The following is a 24003-nucleotide window of genomic DNA, read 5'->3' as shown; positions in this document are numbered from 1 at the left end:
GGAGAGCCCACCCCGTGGCCTCCAGCAGCGGCGAGGATTAAAGACAGGCGCCGTAGCCGCCGATGCTTGGAGTTCAGAGACCCCTAGTGGCCTGAACAGAGCACTGAAGCGGATCCCCGTGAGAGATCCCGGCTCAGGGAGGCGTGGGGGGGGGGGGGGGGGGGGGACAGGCGGTGTCCTGTTGTCCTCCTGGCCCCCTAAATACCACGGGAGATGGGTAGCTGTGCCCACCCCACACACCCCCCCAAGGGGACAGCCCTAGCCGCACACTTGAGTTCGGCTTCAGCTGGGAGCTGGGTGGCCCAGAGCCTCAGGGACCCCTGGCACCCACAGCCCACATTTGTGAGACGGCTCGGGGTAGCCAGAGAGCAGCTTGTTTCGGCAAAGCCAGCTGTCTCCAGCAAGATCATAATCTCTGGCCAGGGATGCGCTGTGAGGACACCTCAGGTTCTGATGTCACAGGCTAGCAAGAGCTGTTCAAAGCTGGGAGGGGGACATCACAGAGTGTCCAGTCCAGAGAAGCCTTCCCGAGACAATGGAGCCCTGGGGACTGCATAGGAAAGGGGAGATGGGTGGGGCTTTGCTGCCCGCGTGCAGCTGCATTGGGGAGCAGTGGTGTGGGTGTATGTGTTGGTGGGTGTGGTCCTTGCACCTGTGTACCTATGAACACCAGTTACCTTTGGGTGTGGGTGTATGCCCCCTCACCCCAGGCCTGCTCTGACACTGTCCCTTGTGCTCTGTTGCAGATGAACCGGCCGATCCAGGTGAAGCCAGCGGACAGCGAGAGCCGAGGAGGTAGTAGCTGCCTGCGCCAGCCCCCTTCACGTGAGGGCTCACTTGTCTCTGCCCCCCTCCCCCGACCCGACCCTTCCTCCCTCTCCCTGATGCAGTGATGCAGCGACTTCCTGCCACCGCCCCCCCCCACCCCCACCCCGAGCCCTAGGGATCTCATGGCTGGGAATTGGGACAGGGCTATGGAGCTCTGGGTGACTGGTGTGGGGAGAGAGTGAAGGAAAGTGGGGAGGTGACTGGGGTCTCCAGATGGGGTTCCTTCCTTCCTGTAAGTAAACGAGTAGCAGGTCCTGGGGTACTCTTCTGCCTCCTTTAGGAAATCCAAAGGGTGTGCCCACCTCCATGTCACCCAGGAAAGCCCCCTATGATGGAGCCTGAAAAGTTGAAAGGGTGCCAGGCTGGGCGAGAGGAAGTGGATTGTAGCCCTGCCCTGGGAAGGTTCAGACCACACTGGGAAAATCTGAGAAGGGCCGCCATGGAGGCTTGGGACCACTGAGGTCAAGATTCTGGAGACAGATCCAGGCAGACAGGGAGATGTCTGGAAAGGGACAGAATAGGAGGATACAGCCGCACCCCACAAGCATAGAGCTCCATTCCCCAGGGAGGCTCTGTCCCCTCCACTGCACACAGAGGCTCCACCAGGCCACGCTTCTGGCTCCCTCTGCCAAGCCCCTTCCCCCTGGGTTCTGTGCCGGGACAGGTCACATTCCTCTCAGCTTAGACAGGCACTGAGGAATTTCTCTCTCCTCTGTCCTAACTCCCTACAAAAAGTGTTTAGGAAATTAAGGGAAAAAGGTAAAATAGGCAAAAGATACTCACAAATTCAGAGTCAAGATCCTCATCCTGAGAGAACTGTAGTGTGGCCACAGGTCCTGCCTGCCCCTGGGACCTGTGGTCCTTCCAGCTCAGGCTGCTGCCCTCTGGGCCCTCACGAGACCCTGACCTGGCTGTAAGGCCTCTATGTCTGAATTGGGCCTCAAATCCCACCCCTACCTCCTAGAGCCCAGCTGGTGTCTTTGTGCTGCCCCGAGGGGCCCCCTGGCCCAGGGCACTGACACACCTCCCTGTGGTCTTCTGAGAGCTTCCCATCCTGAGAACCCCGAGAGTGGAGGTGGGTCAGTTGAGATGTAAAAATGGCTCAGGGGTTAAGGGCCCAGGTAAGCAAAGCCCACCTGGTTTGTTCTATTCGCTCCTGCCCCTTTCCTGGCAGTCCAGTTACTTCGGTTTTCTGCACACACAGAGGCTCCTCAAATACCCAGTCCTAGGCATCCTTACCCTGGTGGTACTGTCCCATCTCACATAGGACTTCTCCTTGGTGGCACATCGTGGAACCAGGGGCCTCTCCTAAAGACTGTCTCCGGGAAGCAGGCCCAGCAGGCCCCAGGCCCCGGGTCACCCCGTCATGCAGTGACTCACCTGTAATACCCTGTTCGTGCAGCAGGGCCAGGATGTAGTGAAGAGCCCCTCTCCCTGGTGGGGAGAAACTCTGGTGTATAGGAAGGTAGCTCGAGCAGTAAGCGGCACCTGCAGTCCCAGAGAAGGGGCCCCGAAGTAAGTGGGGGATGCCAGAGACCTTGAGCAGATGGCACCTGAGCTGGCCTTGAAGGAGGGGAGTTTCCACCCCTGGAGAAGAAGTCAGGGTGGCATGAACAAGGCCCCACAGAGGGAGGCCCCTGAGGGGGCATAGGGGGCCCCTCGCGTGCAGAGCAGACAGTTCAGAGTCTGGCTGGTTTTCTCCAGAACCGGAGTGGGGTGTCAGAAGACGCCGTGCCCGGTGAGGCCGCGCTGAGCTCCAATGCAAACCCTTTCTCCTTCACTTGCCTTGGAGGCAATAGCTCTCTGACTCCAAGTTGCTAACCTCATCTCCTTTCTGCCATATATCTCCTGCCGCTGACACTTGCCCCAAACCAGATTAATCAGCTCTTTTATTCTTCCTGCGGTGGAAAGGGGGGAAAAAGAGCCAAACCTAAACATCTATCTATTAATTGCATATTCAATATTAAACAGTGAGATGATCCTGAGTCAGCACTATCACCAAGCTATTTAACAAAAAAAAAAAAAAAAAAAAGTCAGTTTAAAATAATTTAATATCCATTAAATACTTTTTCTGGTGGGAAGAGGATGGGGAAGAGGTGAATGTTAAAAAAGATGAAAGAAATGGGAGCAGAGAAGGGTGTGAAAGGCGGCTGAGGGAAGAGCAGGGTCTCAGGTGAGAGAGGCAGAGCCAGGCTGCATAAGGATCTCCTGGACCACCCCATGAGACATGAGAGACCACAGCTGGAGGGGGTCAAAGAAGAGAGCTCACTGTGGCCTGGAGCAGGCAGGGAGGGCTTCCTGGAGGGAATTGGGCCGATAGGTATAGACTTGGTGGGAATAAGTGAGGGCACAAAGTGAAAATGGAGCCCTGAACACAAGACCAAGGGGTTGGACTTGTCTCCATGAGAAGCAGGGAACCCTGATCCTGGTGGGGGCACCAGGCAGAGAGAAGGCATCATAGCCATAATGCCCCTGTGCAGGGAGAGAGGTGTTGGCCCCTGCTATTGCCACCAAGAGCCAGGGCTCCAGTTAGGCAGGTAAGGAAAACCCAAAGAGAAAGAGCCTCCCCAGGAGCCATTTCTCTGCAAGGAGATTCCAGTTAACCCCACAGAGCTCTCTGGAGCAAGTTATATTTAAATTGAGTCACCCTCAAATCAGCAAACCAGACAGAGAGGAACCTGGGAGCCCCCCACCTGTCCTGGTCATCTCAGAGGCAGTGACTCTCCCTAAGGCATGCACTTGAGTTCCTCTGCCTCCCAGCAGGCAGGTGTATCTGCCCAGTGAGCTGGTTCATGGTCAGCATCTGAATTGGGTCTCACGGCTGCAGGGGCCCTTCAGCCACTGGGTTTCACTCTCAGTATCTGGATTAGCACCCACAATGTGCTGCCCTGTAGCTCTAACCTCCTCCCCATCCTCCCTGGTCCCAGCCCAGGGGAGCACCAAGGCCAGAAGACAGGACAGCCCCCTACCCCAGGCAAATGAGGCTCCTGTAGCCAGGTATGGGCACCCCTTTGAGTCAGTCAGGCTCTGAGCACCCTGGCCTTGGTCAGAAAACATGCTCGGGGGCCCCCTGGGCTGGACTGGAGGAGGCTGGGGCTGGGGAGTGTGCCCACCTCCCTCAAAGGGCCCAAGAGGGAAGAAGTGGCTGAAGTCTGGATTAGGTGTAGCTGATATTGGCCTGATCCCACCACACCCCACCACTGCCAGACACACACCGTCACCAGGAACCACCCCTATGTTTTCTCAGCAACCATCAACAGGTCAGAAGTTTCAGTTACTGTGGGCCTTATCCGTGCTGTGTTTGGAAGAATTCCGGGAGGCAGTCACACATGCTGCACCCCTGCCCCGCCCTGACATGCCATATACCCACACTGACAAAGGCACCCACACAGATCCACACACATGGAAAATAAATGTCCCCACTGGGAACAGAGTGGCTGGGGGTGAAGCAAAGACTGGGGCCACTTGATTTTATCTCAACATGAGGTGACAGAAAAAAACAACAACATGGGGCGCTGATGAGCTGGAGAAGTTAGGAGTCAAGATGGCTTGGTAAGAAGTCCCAGGAAAGAAGGTATTGGGGTTGCCAAGGGGCCACCCACCCCTCGGAAGGGGTAGGTGTGGCACTGGGGAGTCCCTCCAGAGGGAAAAGTGAGCAAGGCTGAAAACTGTGTTCTAGGGCCTGCCACCACGGCACTCACCCCTCTGCAGGGCCTGGAACTGGAGACCACATACACACACACACACACACACACACACACTCCAGAGGACTCAGGCTTTGGCTGGGACATGTGAAGCCCCAGCTGGGGGAGAGAGGTCACAGCTCATGATGGGGACTGCTGCGGGGCTTCCAAGTCCCCTCCCTGTCCAGGAAGGCCTGAGGAGGCTCAGAGAAGAGGGGCCACAGGGGCAGCTGTGACTGAATCCAAGCAGGGAGACTGACGGAGGCCTGATGATGGCGGAGGGTGGATGTGGTCAGGAGGACTGAGCTCCCTGTACAAAGTCCTATTGTCCCCCCACTGGCTGCAGGGCCTGGGGGAGGCTCGGGACAGATTGAGGGGGGTGGCCCTGAGCTCCAGCCCTGGAGGGGCACTTGCAGTAAGCCACCATCTAGGGAGCACTTACGGAAGCTTCTAGAGGGTGAAGGAGCTTCTTTTAGGTACCCCCCCACCCTGCCCCGCAAGTCTTTCAGAATTGCCTGGGTTGAAGGACTCCACAGCAGGTTCCCTTTCCTCCCTCTGCTTTTCCAGAACTGGGAGCCCACACACACGTGCTTCCCTCCCCAGCCCCCTCTTTCCCTCCTGTATCAGTCGTGGGGGGGAGGGTTGGGGGGAAGCCCGGCAGGACTAGGAGGGCGCAGGAGGGCTGGAGGCAGGTGTGACAGCCTGGGAGTCATTCCATGTGCACTCAGTCCCCGAGGCAGGTGCGGGTCAGTCAGTCAGCCACGTCCTGCAGCCCATCACTGCTCCCCCGTTCATTTAATGGCATCTTTGGGGCCTCTATGCCCCCCTCACTGTGGCCGGCACTCATGTGGCAGTGGAGTCCCGCCGGGCTGGCTAATGAAGTTGGACACAAGGCATGTGAACGCAGCTCTGAGGCCCTCCCCAAGGCCACGTTCCCCACCAGAAAACCGTGGCTGATTCAGTCCCCCCAGCCCTTCCACCATCTGTAGCCCCATCGGTTCCTGCGGCTTTTTAAATCCTATTAAGTTCCTCATTTCTCCTCCGAGCATTATTTTATTTCTAAACAGACGCAGACAACGTGCTAAGGGAGGCCAGGGAGACCAGCTGAGGGGCATGGGCAGCTCCCTGCTGCTGCCAGGTCCCGGGGCCCCAGGAGACCCATGGCCACACTGTCAACCTCCCCAGGCTGGGTGCCTCACTTCCAGACTTTTCTAGCTCTTCAGTCCCATACTCTAGGTAGGCAATTTAGCGAGCGTTTAGAGGAAATAGATGTGCAGGCTGGTCCCGCCGTATGAAAATTCAATAGAAGTTTCAATTTTCTCATCTTAGATGCCAACAACTGTCTCACTGACAAAAGCTTCTGGGTAGACAGAAATCCCTCAGGATTCTGTTAGGAACCCTCGGCCCACACGGGATGGAGTACACAAAAACATAAAGCTAAAGGGTGGTGGCGGCGGGGGGGGTGGGCAGAGTACAATGAAGATTAATCTGAAATTATACCAAGACAGTAGGAAACAAGGTTTATAAAAAGAAACCGATTACTCTAGACAGCCTCCCCCTGGAGATGCAGTGCAGCAGGGGAGAGGGGGAAAGTGTGAGGAAAGGCTTGAAGACCAGTGTGAACTCCCTGTGGGGACCTCCTGGGTGAGGCTCCCCTAGGGGTGGGGTAGGGTGGGCAGAGCCTGAAGCCAAAGCACAGCGTCACTAGGACAGTCAAGTCCCACAGGCTGAGCCTTTCCACCTCTGTCCCCGTCTCTCCCCTTTGAGGCATCAGAGCCTCCCCCGGGTCAAGCACGTTCTGACCTCTACTTTGGGGCTCTGGGTTGGTATCCTGCCTGAAAGACCCCAGAATGAGCAAAGCTGACCCTAGCCCAGCCCAGGGGGTGCAATCCTAGGCTGAGAAGGGGTCCGGCAACTGCTGCCCCAAAGCAGACTTCTAAAAGAAAAGCGATCTGTACCTCAGAGCAGAAAAGGCTCTACCCTCACCAGGCCCCATAGAAGGGGCTGTGTCTCCCCACAGAAGGCCCGAAAGCTGGGCAGCGTGTGTACTCCATTGTGGGCCCGTGATGCCTGTGTGTGATTGTGTATGTGTTGGGGGAGTGCATTTCCTTCTTTTGCACACCCCCCCCCCCACCAGACCCTACAGACCCGTTAGCTCATGGGGACAGTGACATCCTCCTCCTCCCTTCCCACAGCCACGTCTGGGCCCAGAGATGGGCAAGGGGTGGTGGTGAACCTTTAGCTGGGGAATGGCTAACTTCCCTGTTGGACAGGGAACCCCGAGGCCTGGAGAGGCCCCTGGAGCCATATGTCCACCCTCCCCCATGAGTCTGCCTCTCACCCTGCCCCTCCTGTTTTTAAAAACTGTCAAGAAGAAAAGCAACTCCACAGTCCATTTGGGCCTCCTTCTCCGGAGCTCGGAAACCCTGTTTCCCCATCCCCACCAGAATGTCTCAAGCTATAGATTGTAATGATTTCCCTTAAACCCCAGCCCCAAAGCCAAGGTCCCGGCTGATCTTTCATGTACCTGAATTCTTGATTTATTTTGGACTGATCTTGAAGAAAAGCCATTGCAGCTTTCAGCTCAGGAAGTTTGAGTCAGACATAAGACAGCAGGGCCCAGACAGTTGCAGTGTTTAGGGAGCAGCCTGGGTAGGGGTCACTGTCGCCCTGCCTGGCCCTGTGATGTGCCTTTGGGAAGGGCTAAAGGATTAGACACCTCAGAGCCAAGCCAAGTGGCCCACCAAGGGCTTGGATTCTTTATGGGCAGGAAGTTCTACCACGTGTCTGACCACCATCCTTCCGATTTTTGGTAAAGCATTTCCAACTGTTAGTTTCCCTAGATCATCGTGCAAGGTCTCCCTGACCCGGGATCTTATTCTTCTTAATTCCTGTTCCTTAAGAATCTTCGACTCCTTTCTTTCCCAAGCCCCTTAAAAAGAAAGAAATTTTAAAACTCCAGGAAGCTTCTCTAGTTTACACAACTGAACCCAAACAGCAGCTTCGGGGAAGACAGGTCTTTCTGCTTGGGGAAGGAGGTGGCTGGTGAGAAGGGTCCCTAGTGAGGCCCCCACAAAGGCTCCAGCAGGCAGGCACGCATTATAAATACCTCAGTAACTCCTGCCATAGGTGTGAAATTATAATTAACTGCAAACCTGCTGAGTTTCAACGGACTTTAGATTTTCAGCTGGGGAAAGGGGTGTTGATTGATCTGCATTTTGTTTTCGAGGGTTTTTTTTAATCCATTCGGCAAGTTAAGTTGAGACTCGCGGCTCCTCGCCAAATTCCCTCTGGCCCCGGCTAATTTAGCAAAGGATTGTTTCAGAGGAAATGGGATATTAATCATTGCAAATGGGCTCCTGGATGATATTTAGAAGCTGCCGCATGTGTGCCCAGGCTGAAGGGGCTGATGACAGAAATTGGAATGGAATGACAGAGAGAGGGGACCGTGGGCCTCTGTCTCCCACCCAGTCGCCACTCTCGTGGCCTCCTGTGGCAGGCACTGTGTGGGCATACGGGAGGAAGACCCCTACTTCTGCAGGAGATGGGCAAGATGAGAGAAAGAGAATGTTACAAGCAGCCCTTCCTGGTCCAGGCGATCCTCAGCACTGCACTGAGTCAGCCCTGGCATGGCCGAGACATATCCAGTGCCCACCTGGCCCCTGGCACACTCGGGCAGCCTTAACAACACAAGAGTGGGATGGGGCAGGGAGAGGTAGCATGGATCAGAGAGATCAGAACCAGTAACGCCTGCTTGGGCTTCAGAGGCGAGGGGATTTGAGCAAGGAAGGGCAAAACTTCCAGATGGGAAAATAACCTGAGCCAAGGCAGGTTTGGAAGATGCCGAGAGGCCAGAATGAGGGGTCCTCCTTGTGGGGAGGATGAGATATGGAAGCATTGATTCCAAAGTGTTTTAAATGCATTTCGGCCCAGGGACGCCATCTAAAGCTCTGGGGCAGGGATGTTCCACCAGCTGTGGGACGGGAGCCAGAGCAGGGAGACGAGCAGCACAGTCCCGGGCACCATACCCGGGCACTCTGACTCCACATGTCCTGCCCTTCCCACAGTGATGCCTCGCGACCCCCTTTTGTAGAGGGGATGATGACACCCCCTTGGATCTGCCATAGGTGGGGTGCAGTTGGCAAACTGTGGAATCTTCCCTGATGACAATAGCTGCAATTATTTTATTCTTAGGGTCCGGTCCATGGGGAATGAGAGGAGGTGACAGTTGGGGCGGGGGGTGGTGAAGACCTTTGACAGGCGTGATTAACAAAGTGCAAATAAAAATCATACTGCCTAGGGCCTGAGCGGCACTGAGCATGTGGATTACCACACTGGGGCGAGAACAAGGAAGGCTTCCTGGAGCAGGTGATTATTGGGATAACAGGTTTACCAAGAGGTAGCATCTAGGGTGAAGTGTCACAGGCAAAGAAATGAAAACCAAGACAAGCAAGGCAAATCTGTGGCATCTGAGATCTTTTAAAAATAATATAAGAACAACTAGCAGTGCCTGACTGGCTCAGTCAGTAGAGCATAGGACTCTTGATCTTGGTGTCAGGAGTTCAAGCCCCACGTGGGGCATAGAGATTAATTTTAAAAAAATTTAAAAAGATAGAGTTTAAAAATAAAATAGAAGAACTGGTTTGGCTGGACAGGAGTGTCCACTTTCTGGAAGAATCAGATTTGGCACATTGTGGGTCTCCTTGCTCCTCACATTCCAGGGCACGAACATTTATGCTCGTGCACACAGTGTCTGAGTCAAAGACGGGATCCTGTCCCTTCTCACCCTTCAGTCTGAGTTCACCAGGCCTGTCCCGGAGTGTCGTTTCTCTGTGTTGTCAGTCTGCTCGGTCTTCCTGATCAGACGTGCTCTGCCTTCTGGGAGAGAGGTCGCTCCTTCCCCACCCAGCCCAGCCCAGCACACATGGGAACCAGGCACGCAGCACCTCCACTTTATGGAGGGGAAAATGAGGGCTCAGAGAGGAGAGGTAGGTATCCACGCAGGCAGTAACCAGCCTTTACACCTCAGCCTTTCCTGGCCGGCCTCTATGACTTGCTGCCTTCTCGCGGGTCTGTGCTGGGGTGCTGGCACCCACAGCAAGCTCTCCCTGTGTCAGTGCCACCCATCAGATGCACAGAGAGTGAGGAGGGACCACAGCCTTTAGGATGGGCTCTCCAGCATTTCACTCCCCTCACCGAGGCCCTCTGGGGGGACTTAGGGCGGGTCTGACCTGGGTGCAAGCCTAGTCAGAAGGAACATGAGCCTGTCTGTGGCACGTCGAGCCTGGAGGCTCAGCTGAGAAGGGCAGGTGGAGAAACTCCATAACTGCCCGGCAGAGAAGAGCCCAGCTGGGCACTCAGGGCCTTGTCTGTCTGGGCCTGGTGAGGAGAAAGGCTTGGTGGAAGCTGACTTCAGCAAGGACCAGCCAGTGTAGGTTTTCTTTTTGACAGACCCATGATCCCCCCATCACGATGTCATATCACAACACTGGGTAACTGTCCCAACTGTCTTAAGAGGTCTAAGGCTGGACATAAATGGCCAATTGCTGAGAAGAGATGGTCTCTGCCCCTGGAGAGCTGACCATGAAAGACAGATGTTTCGGGGGCCCAGGAAGACACCTTCAAGGCTTTGCTGAGCTACAGGCCCTAGAGAAGCTCTCAGTCTGGTGGGGAGATCAGTTCATGGCCTCATAGGCACCAGATGAGCAGTGGAGACAGTGAGCCTTAGCTGGCAGAGGTGAGAGCTGGGCAAGGCGGAGCAGTCAGGGCAGGCTTTCTGGAGAAGGCTCTCTGTTGCACAGGATTAAGGCTGACAAGGAATGGAGGCCCCATGGCCTAGAGCCTATCCAGGAAAAATGAGGAAACCAGTTGGCCTGAGGGGAGGGTTTCAAGGAATGCCCTGCTAAAGAATTGGGGGTTTTCTGGAAGATGATAGGGAATCTGGAAGAGGTTGGTGATTGATGGGAGCTGGACCTGGGAAGACTGGCCACCCACATAGAAGACTGGACAGGGTGTCAAGGGGACCAAGGACAGATGGATGGATGTGCCGGGGGTGAGGGGATGGGCAGGGGGCAATGGGAGTTAAACTGTAAGTTCAAGAGCCCTATTGTCGCCATGACACCTAAGCCCCAAAGCTGTCCCTGCCCTGCCCAGTACCTGATGCCTTTAGACCTCCAAGTACACATCTACTTTCAGACACACACCCGCTCTTGGATGGTCCTCTCTGACCCTTCTCAGCTGCCCAGCTCCACGTGGTCAGAGCCCTCATCAGGGTCCATCCTGCTGGCATCCTTCTTCCAGCTGTTCCTCACTGGTCTTCCTGGCTCAGAGCCCTTTTCTGGCCCTCTGCCTGAGCCATAGCGCCAGGCAGCGGATGTTAGTTTCTCATCTCTCTGCGGAGATGGTGTCTTCTTTGGGGGCAGGTGTGTCTGGCTGTCCACAGAGTCTGGCTGGGCACCAGCCTCCGGCAGGCCGCCCTCAGCGGTGGCACCACGAGGCCAGGCTCACACTCATGTCTCTAAGAAGAATCTTCTCCACCACGCTGACTCTCTGCTGGCCTAAAAGCAGCCCCCTCTTGGGTCTCCCCACCCCCGCAGCCCCTCCAGAGTCAGGCCCACAGGCAGGGGGCCGAGGTGGGCAGTGGGGCGGGTGCCACTGACATTGGCATTCTCCTTGCAGCGCATCTTAATAATTTAATGGCTATTAGCAGGGCCTCCATGGTGGTGGGGGAGGGGGCGCAGGGGGAAGATTTATAGAGAGAATTCACTCCAGGTTGGGGTTTTGTCTTCCTCTGTTTTCCTGGCATTTATCATGCATGTTTTAATTTGGATCGGAGAGTTGCTACCATCTGGCCATTATCGCAAAGAAATATTCATTTTCACTGAGTGACACAGGCTCCATTCATCACAGAGTGCGCTGATTGCCCCGCGAGTGTGGGGCTGAGCTTTCTCCTTCATTTGAAATGAACCTTGAGCTATGAGCAGGTCTCGTTTGTAGGGAGCAGAGGCATGGGGCCAGTGGCTGCCCTGACGCCCCCCCACCCCCACCCCGGCTAGGTGGGTAGGGAGCGTTTTGGGGAAAGGCCAGGGTGGGAGTGGGAGAAACAAGCCGTCTTCTGCCACCAAACCCCTTCCACCTGCCCTCACCTCTCCTGGGTTGGGGTACTGGTGCCCCCCATAGTCTCCTCCCATGTTTCTGGCAGCCAGTCCCCCCACCGTGTCCAGGGCAGTCCCCAGGCCAGGAGACAGAGATGGCAAAGGTGGCCCCTCTGCCTGGTCCCTGAGCCCTGGGCATCTGATAAATGTGCTGATGTGGGCCTGCCAAGGGTGGATTTGCCTCAGCAACCTTGGTCTCACAGAGTAGCATTCTGGTAGTGTCATTTCAGGTCAGGGCTGTGTGGGGGACAGAAGGGCTCCTCGTTCTCCTCTCGTCACGTTATGGTGGCACCATCAGGGCTGGGCCTGTGAGAAGAGACGTGTCTGCCTCCAATTGGGACGTTTCCAGAGTGTCACCCTTGTACCCACCCTTGTTGCTCACTGCAACACGCCATCAGGGGCTGCTGATGTCAGCGAGGGGCATGGAACCAAAGGCATCCCGGGGGGGCATAATGGAGCATCCCTCACCGGGTGGAGCCCCACCTCATACCCCCTTAATAAGCAGGCAGCCACATCTGCAATAGAGAGAAAGGAGGAGAAAATATCTTCTCAACCATTTTAAATAGTGAGTCAGGGCACCTACAATTTATAGGGCCCTTCTGTGTTTCCTGCCCCCATCGGGATTCAGATTCACAGTATGAAGACATCAGCTGAGCAGTGCCCCTCAGCCCCAGCATTAGACACCCACAGGAGGGGAGCGAATTAAAACCAGAATCAGCTTCACGGGGGAGATACTTGCTTTGCCAAAAAGGTAAAATCAGACAGCGGGGCCAATTTTCATCTTTAGAGGTTCCACTTTCCGAGATCTTGGCACGAACCCAGGGGCCAACTGGCTTTCCATGATCTCTGTACTGGAAACTGTGGCCAGACGTTGAGGCCCTGACCCCCCTCTAGGACCCAACCCAGGTTTAGCCAAGACCCAGGGGACTGTGCTGAGGTAACAGGAATCCAAAGGGAGGCCTCTGCAAGCTTTACTGTCCCTTCCCCATCAGAGAAAGGAGCCACAGGCCTTGTGTGCTCTACACACCCCATACATCATGGGTAAGCCAGCATGACTTTTGACCTCAGGCGGCTTACAGTCTGGCTGGGATGCAGGTGAAACCAATGAAGCCATTAGGAAGCAGGAAAAGACCTTGAATCAAAGCACTAAGTTCACCACAAGTGAGGGCCCTAAGGTGTAGTACAGGAACCCAACTGACCTCAGCCACCCCCTGCATGGGCCAAGTCCTTGCACTGGGTCACTTCTCCCCACTCAGTGTCTGAGGTATTATTACTCCATTGTATAGATGAAGCACTGAGACCCAGAGCTTAACTTACTGGGGTCACTAGCTGGTAGGTGCATCTGCAAAGAAACTCAGGCCCTTCTGATTCTGACCACCAAGCTCTGTATCTGGAAAAACCATGGACGACTTTGAGTAGCAGGTGGCATTTCAGTTGGATAGGATGGGAGTAGCGACATCCTAGGAAGGGGGACCTACCTGCCCGCCGGTCCTCACCGTCTGGTTTTCCATCCTGGCACTTGTTGAACTAAATGAACTGTCCTCCACCCTACGGGCTCCTCCTCCCTGTGGAAGCCTGGACTGAGGTCTCCACCTCCTTCTGGAATGCAGGGACTTTGGCTAAGCTCCGAGAAGGTCCTCTCCCCTTCCCCCCGCAAGAATGCGAAGCGGGCACCCCCTCCCCTCCCTTGGAACTCATTCCGTGACACCAGCAGCTCTGAAACATCTGCTCCTCCATCCCGGACCCGCAATTTGAATAAATTACCCCGACGTGGCGGCAGCCTGTTATTAATGGCTTGAGTTTTATAAGATGCTTTAGTTCAATAACACTGTAGCCCAACGCTGCGCTTCTCCCAGATATTTTTATATTTTGCCTCTTCCCCGCCTCCTTCCTCCCTCCATCCTCTGGCTGCCTCCAGGGCTCCAGTCCTGGCTACAACCCCACCACCCCCCTCCTCGGGCACCCCGCTGGGTCGTACCCAGGAACTGGGGACCACCAACCCCCTCCTGCTCCCGCTGCGGTTCATCCAGCACCCACCCGCGCAGCCTGATGCTTCTAAGCATCCTCGCGCCCACCGTCCTGCTGTCCATGTCAGGAGCGGAAAAGGGGGGCCCACAGCCAGATTGGTTGCTCCTCCCCCAGCATCCCCCAAAGGAAACCCACAGGGACAGAGCGGCTGGAAGTGGGGCGATGCACAGAGAACACTGACCATGGACCCTGTTTCTGCACCCCTGATCGCATGGCCGGAGCTCTCCTGCCTTTGGGGACATGTCAGGAGCCTGAGGAGCAAACTCACTCTCCCCAGTTGGGCTGTCAGTGCTCCCAGCGTGGGAGAAACCACGTTCTCGGTTTCTTTCTTTATTTGCCTGTTCCTGGCTCCTCATTCCTGTGTTGGTTTGTGCTCATGCTCCACACACCTCCTGCGTGAAGCCCTCCCAGGTTACCTCCAAGGCAGGGATCTGGCTCTTTCTACATGCCCAGACACACCCCTTCCCCACTGTCCTCTGTCCTCTGTTTTATCTCCCCACAGCTTGCCAGTCTGCCTTCTAATAGAACCTCCTGGGGCCTGGCCAGCATCTAACTCACAGCCAGCCCTTCTAGAATGATTAACAGCAGGTGCTCATACTGTGCGTTACTTCTACAAGCTTGTTCATCTGTGTGGGTGACACTTCCTGCAAAGAATGGGTGCACTTGCTGAAAAGAGAAAAGTGGGTCAAAGGGTGGGAGGGTTTGTTCACTGGGGATATAGGATAGAAAACATTGAGGTTTAAATAAGTAGCCAATGTAGTCATATCTTCAGTCTGTTCAAGAAAAAAATAACGTAGACCACAATCATGGTCAAGAAGGACAGAGAGGCAAGCTCCTTGCTAGCTGTGCCCCCAGCTCAGGAAGCTGTGGGTACAGGCCTGGCAGGCCGCCCGGAGGCTCTGAGCCAGGAGAGCCTAATTCTTTTGAGCCTCCCCCCCCCCCGGGGAGTTGGCCCCAGGAGAGCTAGGGAGCCTGTGACTAGGAGGAGCCAGAGTGACTGTCTGGAAGCAGAAGGGAAAGATGTGCCTTTGTAAGGGGTGGGGGTGGGAGGCAAGAAGGTAGGGTGTCCCGCCCGGCAGGAGGCCAGACCCCCCAGTCTCTGCCCTGGGGGAGGGTTCTGGTGAACCTGAGTGGCCCAGATGTGGTACTCCACTCTTGGAGGACCCTTCTGCACCAGGACCAAATGAGCTGTGTAGTTCCCTGTTCCTGCGGACCCAGTAGTGACCCTGCCATTGGCTCTAAAGGGAAGCCTTCCTGGGCCTCTTCTCCCTTCTCCCACCCTCTTCTGAGGGCTCTAGGACGCAGAGGCTCTTACCACTTCCCATTTGGCCTAATATTACTGTGGGACTCTGCCTTTGCCAAGAGCCCCACCATTATAACATAATTACTGCTGAAAATGACCTTTAAAATATATTTTAAATTCAAAATGTCTTTAAACCCTTCACTGAGCACCATTTTTCAATTTCAACGACTGTTTTCATTTTTGGGGGGAGTGAGGGGTGGGGAGTGGAGGAAGGAGCCCTCCCCCTGAATGGATTTCAAATGTTAATCTCCCCCTGCTACGGAGAAACTGAGCCGGCTCAGGCCACACCTTGCACGGGGCCTGGGGAGGCTGGTGGGAGAGCACAGCTAGACCACTTGGCCCTTCTGTGACACTCTCACTTATCCCAGGGCGCTTGAGTAAGAGCTAGAAGATGCTCTGAGAGCCCTGGGCCGACTGCTCTCCCTCAGCCTTGCTTCTCCTTATTCTCCTGGCTGATGATGACCCGTGTCATGCAATGTTTAGTCCCCTGCCTGCTAAGTGCCCTCCAGGGGCTCCCAATTTCTGCAGGATGGAGACCCCTCCACACTCTGCTCTCCCATACCTCCATTTCATGCCTGTTTGCTCTGACCTGACTGGTGCGCCCTGTCCCACAGGCAGCCTGTGCCCCTTGTTGCTTTGACCGCTCAGTGACAGCAGCCATCTGGGAGGAAGATGGACCAGAAGCAAAGGTGGTAGAGGAATGCCCTCCCCACAGGCTCACATAGGCGGGCCTGACCTGTGGGACACACCACACATTGCTTCAGCCCACCCGTTCTCCATCCCCCGGCCCCTGGGAAACTGCTGTGCCTCCCACCTGGCACGTCCCCATGCTCTGTCCTTACTAGTCCTGTCCCTCCCTCCCCCTCACCTCCTCCAGGAAAGCTGGGCTGGGAGTCCCACTAGTCCTTACTAGTCCTGTCCATCCCTCCCCCTCACCACCTCCAGGAAAGCTGGGGTGTCACTCAGCACCTTCTGATGTGGTCACTGTCTAGTGTCCTCCCTCAGAGGTGATCTCATGGCAGTCTGCCCTTGGTACCGCTTGTCCCCACATCAGAAGGGGCCTCTACAGGCCATGTGATGGGGACAGGCAGGAGATGGAGGCAGGGGGAGGCCTTCTGGCACCTTACATGGAGCGGGTTTTGGAAGGACTCAAGTCCCGTAGATGCTGACAGGAGCTCCATTCTCCCCCTCTCCACTGCCAGCAGCAGAAGAGGGTAGAAGCACGGGGCAGAGGAGGGGGCTCTGATGTGATAGATGCATTAGGTGGTCACTCCGTCCATCTCCACCAGGAAGGGGGGCCCAGTGGGCATCAGACAGTTCCTCCAGTGTATTCTTAGGACTTTTCCTTAAATGACCCGATTCCCATAGCATCCAACTTGTTTACTGTGAAAGACAACATACATTCCAAAGCAAAACCAAAATGATGTGGGCACCATCCAGTTCTGTAGATCACCTGAATTTTTAGATTGTCCATAGTTTTGAATGACCCCTGTCCTCTGCCATGGAAACTAGGATCCCTCAATGCTGAGAAGTCCTTGATGGAGGCTTAGGGCATGACCTTGGGGCCATGCATATAAAGGACCTCATATAAAGGAGCTCAGGGCATGTGGAGGGAGAGCGGTGATAAGGCACCCTGGGCTCAGAAGAGGGGGCTTGTGGGGATTTTGAGCCCAAGTCCAGTTGTTGCAATACCTGCTGCCTGACAGGGTTCTGAGAAGGGTGAAAAGGTGTCAGGTGGGCAGGAGACTGGTCTGAAGTGACGAGCTTCCTGCAGAGAGTGAGGTGCCACAGGGACAGAGCAAAGAGCACCATGGGGCAGGGCAGACATGAGCCACCATCCCGGCTTGGCCTCTCCTCCTCCGGCTCCTCACAAGCCTCCACCAGATTGGCATTCCCCAAACCAACTTGATACTCTCCCCAAATTGAAGAATCTAGAATATTTCCCTATTTTCTGTCCTCTCTGACTGACTTTCGAGAGTTTCCCTCAATCCAGCCCCAGCTGTTCATCCCCTCCATCATGATTGTAGGGTAGACATGGAGTTTCTCAGGCATTGAAGCATGAAGAGGTCTAATGTGACTCACCTTGCAGTATGGTCATCTTAAGAGAAGAATGCTGTCCAGAATAAAGGAGGTGATGGTTCTACATCTATTGATAAGAACACACCCCCATTTTACAAATGAGGCACTTGAGGTTCAAAAGAACTAAATGATTTGCTTATGATCACACAAAAATAATAATAATTGGATTGGAACCCAGATGTGCATGACTCTGAAGTCTTGGCTGTAAGCCCCTTCTCTCTTCATTCATTCTCCCAATCCTGCCCAGCCACAAACCCAGCTCAAAGCTCAAAGCCTCCCTCCTCTAGAAAGCCTCCCTTGCTTGCATCAGCCCTCCCTGACCTCTCCCACCCTCTGCACAATCCTTTTTGCGCGAGTGTGTGCAGCTTGCTCTTCAGTAAGGCCACAAGTTCCCTAAAGGTCAGAGAGTAGCCCCAGCGCACACATCTTCCTGCGGATCCTCCCCAGAGCCAGACCCAGGTCGGGGAACCAGGGCAGGCCCACCTTCCCACATCAGTGTCGTACCTCTTCCTCTGCCTGCACGGGCCCAGAGCAGGCAGGCAGCCTGGACAGTGGTGGCAAGGGCAGCAGAGCAGGGAGAAGGTGGAAGGTGGAAGCGTGCCTTGCCAGGGGGACATACGCGCTCCGTGATGTATAGGAACGAGAGAGTGCATCGTTTTCCATACTGTGTCACAAATATCATATTTATAGCATCAATTAAATGCCGGTGACTTCAGTCATTTATAATAGAGACACAGCCACTCAGTGAACCATTAACAGAGTCAGCGCCTTCTCCCTCCTAGCAGGGTCGGACTGAGGGATGGCTCAGCCTGGGCTGGGTTCCCAGTATTTCCCTGGAGGGGCTCCCGGGGCTCATGGAGTGGGAGAAGGGGCGACCTGGAGCAGGAGAGCCCCCACCTGGGGAGGTGCGGCCCAGGCAAGGCTGAGTTGGGAGAAACCATTTGCTCCCACCTGCTGCCTTGCATGAGCCCCCAGTGCAATGAGCTGGAGGGAGAAGGGTCCTCGGGGCTGTCCCGGGCTTGCTCCTCCAAGAGCACTTACCCCACAAACTTTACTGCTGGGACCGGAGCCATGCCTGGGGGCTATGGGAGGTTACAGGCCCTGCCCTCTGGAAATGCTGTGGAGGATGTGGTGCAGGGGTGCGGGACGCAGGGCCACAAGCTCTCAGTGCAGGGGTGCAGAACGCAGGGCCACAAGCCATCAGCGAGCACCTACAGTGGCAGGGAAACCACGCCCATCTCTATTTCTTGCACGTCAGCTATGGTGGAAGAGAGACGAGGACTGGGGCAGGGACACGATTGGGTGAGGACACGGGAAGCTGTGGGAGCTCCTGCAGCGGCCCTCACCCTCACCAGGGCAATTTGCCTCCATCCCCTGTCCCTTTTGAGCCTCCTTCTCTCTCTGAGGACCTACTTCCTTCCCCCCACCATCCTTTCCATTTCCGTGCCTCCACCTGTGTCCCCACAGCCCCATCCTCCACATGGTGGCCCCATCAGAGCCCATCTCTTCACCATATAAACTCCCCAGAGGCTTCTCATCTTCTCTCTCAGATAGGAGTCCAAGGCCCTCACCTGCACAGGCCCTGCCGTTCCCATGACTCTACCGCAGCCACCCTCTCCCTCGATCTCGTCCTCAGACACCCTGCTCCCCCGTGGCACCAGCTTCTCCCTCTGCCAGCGCCTCTCCCTTATACCACTGCTCATCAAGTCTCAGCTTCTGTGTCCCTCTCACCCAGGCCTGTCCTGATTTGCCAACTAACCGCAGCCCCAGGTCCCCCATGTGACACCATGTCTTATTATATTCCTGGCACAGAATATAGAAGTCTCTTCTATTTCTCCTCCTCTCCTCTCCACTTAAAGGTGAGCCCCATGCAGGCAGGGACTCTATTTGGTATGTGGCACCTTGCAGGTGCCTGACCCAGAGCAGGCTGTCGGGAAATGAATGGGAGAATGCACAGGGGAGAATGTCCCCCTGGACAGGGACCCACAGGGACAGTGCTAGGAAAGTAGTGGGGTGCAGGATCCAAAGTGGTGGGGTGTGGGGTACAGTCAGTGAATGTCTGCAACAGCAGGAGTTACATATACCAGGCCTTGGGCCAGATGCTTAGGGGTTAGAGGAGAGGGGGCAGGTCCCACCTTCAAGGAACCTCAAGGAACAGAGGGAGCCCTGGGTTCAGGTCTTCCTTGTGGGCTGGGGAAGCTGGGGAGGGATTCCTGGTGACCAGGGAGCTTTCAGAGGATCCAGAAAACTGGAGGCTCCAGGTGGTGGAGGGGAGTGGGGTCTGGGTTCCAGGCCCTGGGACAGCCTGACAGCAGCTGGGAGAGGATGGGCCACAGTAGGGTGTGCTTCGGAGGGGAGGGGGAGACCTGCACAGGCCCACGAGGAATCTGGAAAGGGAGAGTCAAAGGCAGGGAAGCGCAGGGCTGGAAACGCGACTCAGTAGGCCTGGCCGGCTTCCAGAAAACTCTGTGCAATCAACCAGAGAAACACATTTGAGAAAACAGAATTGTGAGAGTAACTTTGAAGCCTCGGTTGCCATGGGAACATATCTGTAAATACTTAACTGCAAACGTTAAGTGAGTGACACAGGGGAGTGGGTGGGGAGCTAGGAGCAGGAAGGCACCAGCCCTGGCCTCGGGAGCCCCTCCCCTCCCTCACTCCTCGCTCTGGGGTCTCTGCCTTGGACCCTCTAACTTTCACCCTCCCCCTTGCTCCTCCTCGTCCCCCTGAACCCCACCCTCAGAGGGGGAGGATTCCAAATGTTCCCTGAGACTCCCTTTCTGTGGTAGTGCCGCATGATCTCTGGGTCCCATGCTGTGCCCCTGGGACCCTCAGTCCTGTGAGCTATCCAGCCCAGAGGTGCCAGGCCTGGCCATTCACTTTCCCTCTCCCCTCCTCACTCCTGAGGGACAGGCACAGTGAAGCGGCATAGAAACAGGGAGTCTTTGCAACAGGTGCGTGTAAGAGACCCAGATGTTTTGCCTGAAGGAAATCTTGGTCCAGTTTGCTGCTTCAGGACCTCCCCTTCTCCACTGCCCCTCCACTGGTCCGTCTGGTCAAGACTACCCATGCCCTTTTGCTCAGGGCTCTGCCGTGGCCCTGTGACTGTGTGGGGGCCTCATCCCAGACCTGCTCTGCCTGCCTTGGTCCTGCCTAGAGGTTCTTAACCTTTCTGGATGATAGACCCCCTTGGGAAACTGAAGGAAGCCTTTCATCAGTCAGTTGTTCCACAGAAAGTTAACAGCCAGGCCTTGTGCTAAGTACTGGGCGATCTCTACCCTCCCAGGACTTATAACATTAGGGGACGGGGGAGGTAGTAAGCAAAAACCGCAATCAAAAGCAAGGGCTTCAGCTTGTCAGCCAGTGTTCAAGGTCAGGACAGGGCCCCGCGTGGCCCGAGATGGATGAGGGAAGAGAGAGAAGTAGTCGGGGGAAAGGGTGGGTTCGGACCCTGTGTAGGACCTTCTAAGCCAATTTAAAGGTTTTGGGTTTTATGCAGAGTGAAACAGGAAGCCACTGGGGGCTTTGAGCCGAGGAAGGACATACTCTATTCCAGCTGGCTGCTGTGTAGAGACAGACTATAGAGGACGAGGGAGAGGCAAGGGACACTTGGGAGGTTATTGCAGTGACCAAAGAGAGATGGACATGGCTCAGACCAGGACAGTGGGTTTCGTGGTGGAAAAAACATGGTCGTCAGAAGAGGGAACGTTTGCACACCCTTGGGCCATTTTCTACACTCCTTTAAGATGCTCCTAGACTCCAAGGCTCAGCCATAGTCCCTTTGAGGTCCTGTGGTTCAGACCCCACCTTCCTTCCTGGGTCTCCCCCACTCCAGAGGACACCTCTAATCTTTAGCTCATCTGTGGAGCTGAGGTTAGCAGATCCTTTGTGAGCCCAGTGTCAGCCAGGCCGCCTTCCCAGCTCCCACAAAAGGAGGGCAGTTAGCAGTAGAACTACATACTGTTAGTGGCAGCATCCCTGCCCAACACCCAGCAGGCCCTGCTGAACGGCTGGTGAATTGATGGGCCAGAAGGCGCTTGGGTGGCCCAGGCACCCTTGGGTGGTCTGTGATGAACCTCACAGACATTATGCTGAGTCAAAGAAGCCAGACACAAATGAGTACATTCTGTATGAAGTTCTAGAACAGGCAAAACCAACTGTGCTGACAAAAGTCAGAACACTGGGTGCCTTTGAGGAGATTGGGATGCTTCCTGGAAATGGTCGTGAGGGAACCTTCTAGGGAGATGGAAATGTTCTATATCTTGGTAGGGGTGTGGGGTACATGCACGTTCGTATTTCTCAAAACTTACTAAATTACACACCCAAGATGTATACGTTTCACTGTTGATAAATTTTATCTTTAAAAAAAGGGGACCTAAGAAGGATGGTTGTGGCCCAGACAGAAGTAGGAGGGGTCAGCTGCCTAAGAGGATGCTCTGTCTTTTGGGGAAAATGGTCCCCCCCATCCTGTCATCAAGTGCTCTGAGGCAGCTGCAGGCAGGGGGAATGTGATCTGATAAAGGAATTCGTGTCGAAGTGTTAGAGGTTGACTCCAGGGAGAAAGTGATTTTGCATTTTAAAAGTGAATTCTGCAGACCGCAGTGCTTACCTCAAGAGAAGATTCTAATGGTGGGATTGAAGACCCCTTGGCAGGCGGTGGCTAGGAGCCTCCCAGTGCCCTCACCCACGTGTCACACCTCACAGATGGTCTGCTCTGTGAACACAATGGGCCAGAGGTGGGGTGGGGAGAGTAGTTTATAATCATCTTCCCCTTCCAGGTGCCTCTCCAGTGGCCTCCCTTCCCCCACCATCTGGTTTTTGCCTCCCCCTGCTACCCTCTTATCCCACCCTGGCTGTTGATGTTGCCCTAAGTGATCTCTAGTCCAGGTCAGGGCTTTAACAGAGTCTGGTTTCAGTCTGGTGTTTCTCATCCTGCCCATGGGTCTACGGGAAAAGGCCAGAGCAAAGATTCTGCTTTCAGATTTGGCCCTAGGCTGGGGATGATGTTGGACCATGAGTGGGGCCAGAGCCATGGGCTGCCTCCTGGGTGGGGCATTGGTGTAAACTGGGGCAGTCAGGGAGGGCCTCAAGGGAGGGGTGTTACACGGGGAGGGAGCACAAAGATCAGCATGGGAGGAAGGCAGCATGAAACTAGGTTGCCCATAAATTCCAATGTGCCAGGACAGGTCCAGAGTGGCCAATGGTTGTGGATGAATTATTTTTAAAATTTTTTTTAAAGTTTATTTATTTTGAGAGAGAGCAAGCATGAGCAGGGGGGTGTCAGAGAGAGAGGGAGAGAGAGAAGCAGAAGGAGGCTCCTCGCTCTGTCAGCGTGGAGCCTGATGTGGGGCTCAATCTCACCAATTGTAAGATCATAACCTGAGCTGAAACCAAGAATCCATCGCTTAACCGACTGAGTCACTCATCCCTGTCCTGGATGAATTATTAATAGTGTCCCCTTTCAACCTCCCAAGGGTCCCAGTTTGGACAATAAATTATATGATACCCAATAGGTTAAAAACAAACAAAAAAGATGACTAAAGGGCACAGCCAAGAGGTAGGTATGTCCATGGATATGCCAAGTGACTGGAATGTGGGGTCTTGTAGGAGACAGGAAAAAGAAAGGGGACAGCAGGGAGGAAAGAGACAGGGCATGGCGGGGTCCTGAGCATCCAGAAGAGACCTCCAGAGCTCCCCCAAGGGCTCCTCCCTAAGCAGGTGGTCCACAGCGATGCCACACCCCTGCACTTCCGAGAGAAGGCCAAGACCCAAGAAGTGACACAGGGGGCACAGGTTATACAGCTCACTGGTAACGAGCCAGGCTCGAACCTGGGCCCTGACCCCCAGCCCGGCTCCTCTCCCACACCCCAACATTAGCAGGGACCATCCCTGGGTAGAGAGTGACAGATGTGTGTCCATCCAGTGCTGGATGTTGAGGACTCCCGGGCCCACCCAGGCACTGCCAGTAGAGGTGGGGTACAAATTGTATACCGATCCAATTCCACCCCTTCCTAATTCCTAGCTGTGCAAATGTGGGTGAGCTTCTCAATGTGACTTTATGTACCTCAGTTTCCTCATCTGTAAAACAAGCATCAAACTATCATTTCTGATGACTGGTACATTGCAGGAACTCCAAGAATAGACACAGTCTTTTCCTGGCACCTCCAGGAGAGGACCCCTACCCCTCGTGTGTTCCAGGTCCTCTCTATGCAGTAGTCTCTGGCCCATGCCAATGTGTGTAGCTTCTCCACAACCCTGTGTGGGGCCCTTGGCATTGAATTCAGGGAGTACCTTTCATTTATCCCCCAAATCTTCTGCAACTTCTTAACCATTCCGTCCCAAACCAGATTCAAGCTCCTTCTTGAAAGCTTGCACATCTGGGCTTCTTAGGCATCAGACATGCCTTGGGAACCGGTGACCACAGGATGACCTCCTTGAGGAGAATGGTAGGAAGAAAGCAGGCCCTTTGCAGCCCTCCTCAGTCAGCACCTCCAGGGTCGAGATTGGGATGGGTTGAGGTAACATCTGGGACAGACATTAGGGGAAGGAGTTTTCATAGCATGGCAAATGAGGAAGGTACAGCACAGCACAATATGAGGAATTGCCTCCCCCCCTGCTTTGAGCCAGAGCCCCAGAGATAGACAAATGACCCCTGTCACCCCACATGGCCCAAAAAGACGAACACCAACCGGGCTGAGGTGGATGCCTGCCTGCCTGAGACTCACCAGTTATACCTGTGTGGGAAGCAAACCGTAAACTGGTGTCTGAGCGAAAACAGAGTTTAACTTCTGCATTGCACCTGTGTTCTCCAGCAAAGAGACTGGCCTTCAGGATAGGAAATGTAGAGAAACATTGTAAAAAGACAATGAACGTCCAAACAAGGCAAAGAGATCCAACCTAGCCCCATAATTAGATTGAATCTCCAAAC

At 54.9% G+C, this 24003-nt stretch overlaps 1 protein-coding gene across 14 annotated transcripts in view; it reads left to right on the top strand.

Annotated features, from left to right (window-relative positions):
* Positions 1 to 24003, top strand: part of CELF4 (CUGBP Elav-like family member 4) — a 296488-nt gene that overhangs the window by 223452 nt on the left and 49033 nt on the right. For 8 of the 14 annotated variants that reach the window (XM_042961625.1, XM_042961624.1, XM_042961622.1 and 5 more), the window contains exon 3: positions 747 to 795. In XM_042961625.1, coding sequence (XP_042817559.1) covers positions 747 to 795 — 49 coding nt within the window. Of the gene's footprint in view, positions 1 to 746; positions 826 to 24003 lie in introns of all 14 variants that reach the window. The other 6 variants (XM_042961617.1, XM_042961618.1, XM_042961616.1 and 3 more) reach the window with 1 other exon arrangement.

The sequence above is a fragment of the Panthera tigris genome, chromosome D3, assembly GCF_018350195.1.
Source record: "Panthera tigris isolate Pti1 chromosome D3, P.tigris_Pti1_mat1.1, whole genome shotgun sequence".
Taxonomy (NCBI): Eukaryota; Metazoa; Chordata; class Mammalia; order Carnivora; family Felidae; genus Panthera; species Panthera tigris.
Note: the sequence above shows the minus strand (reverse complement) of the source record. Positions and strands in the feature narration are given on the sequence as shown.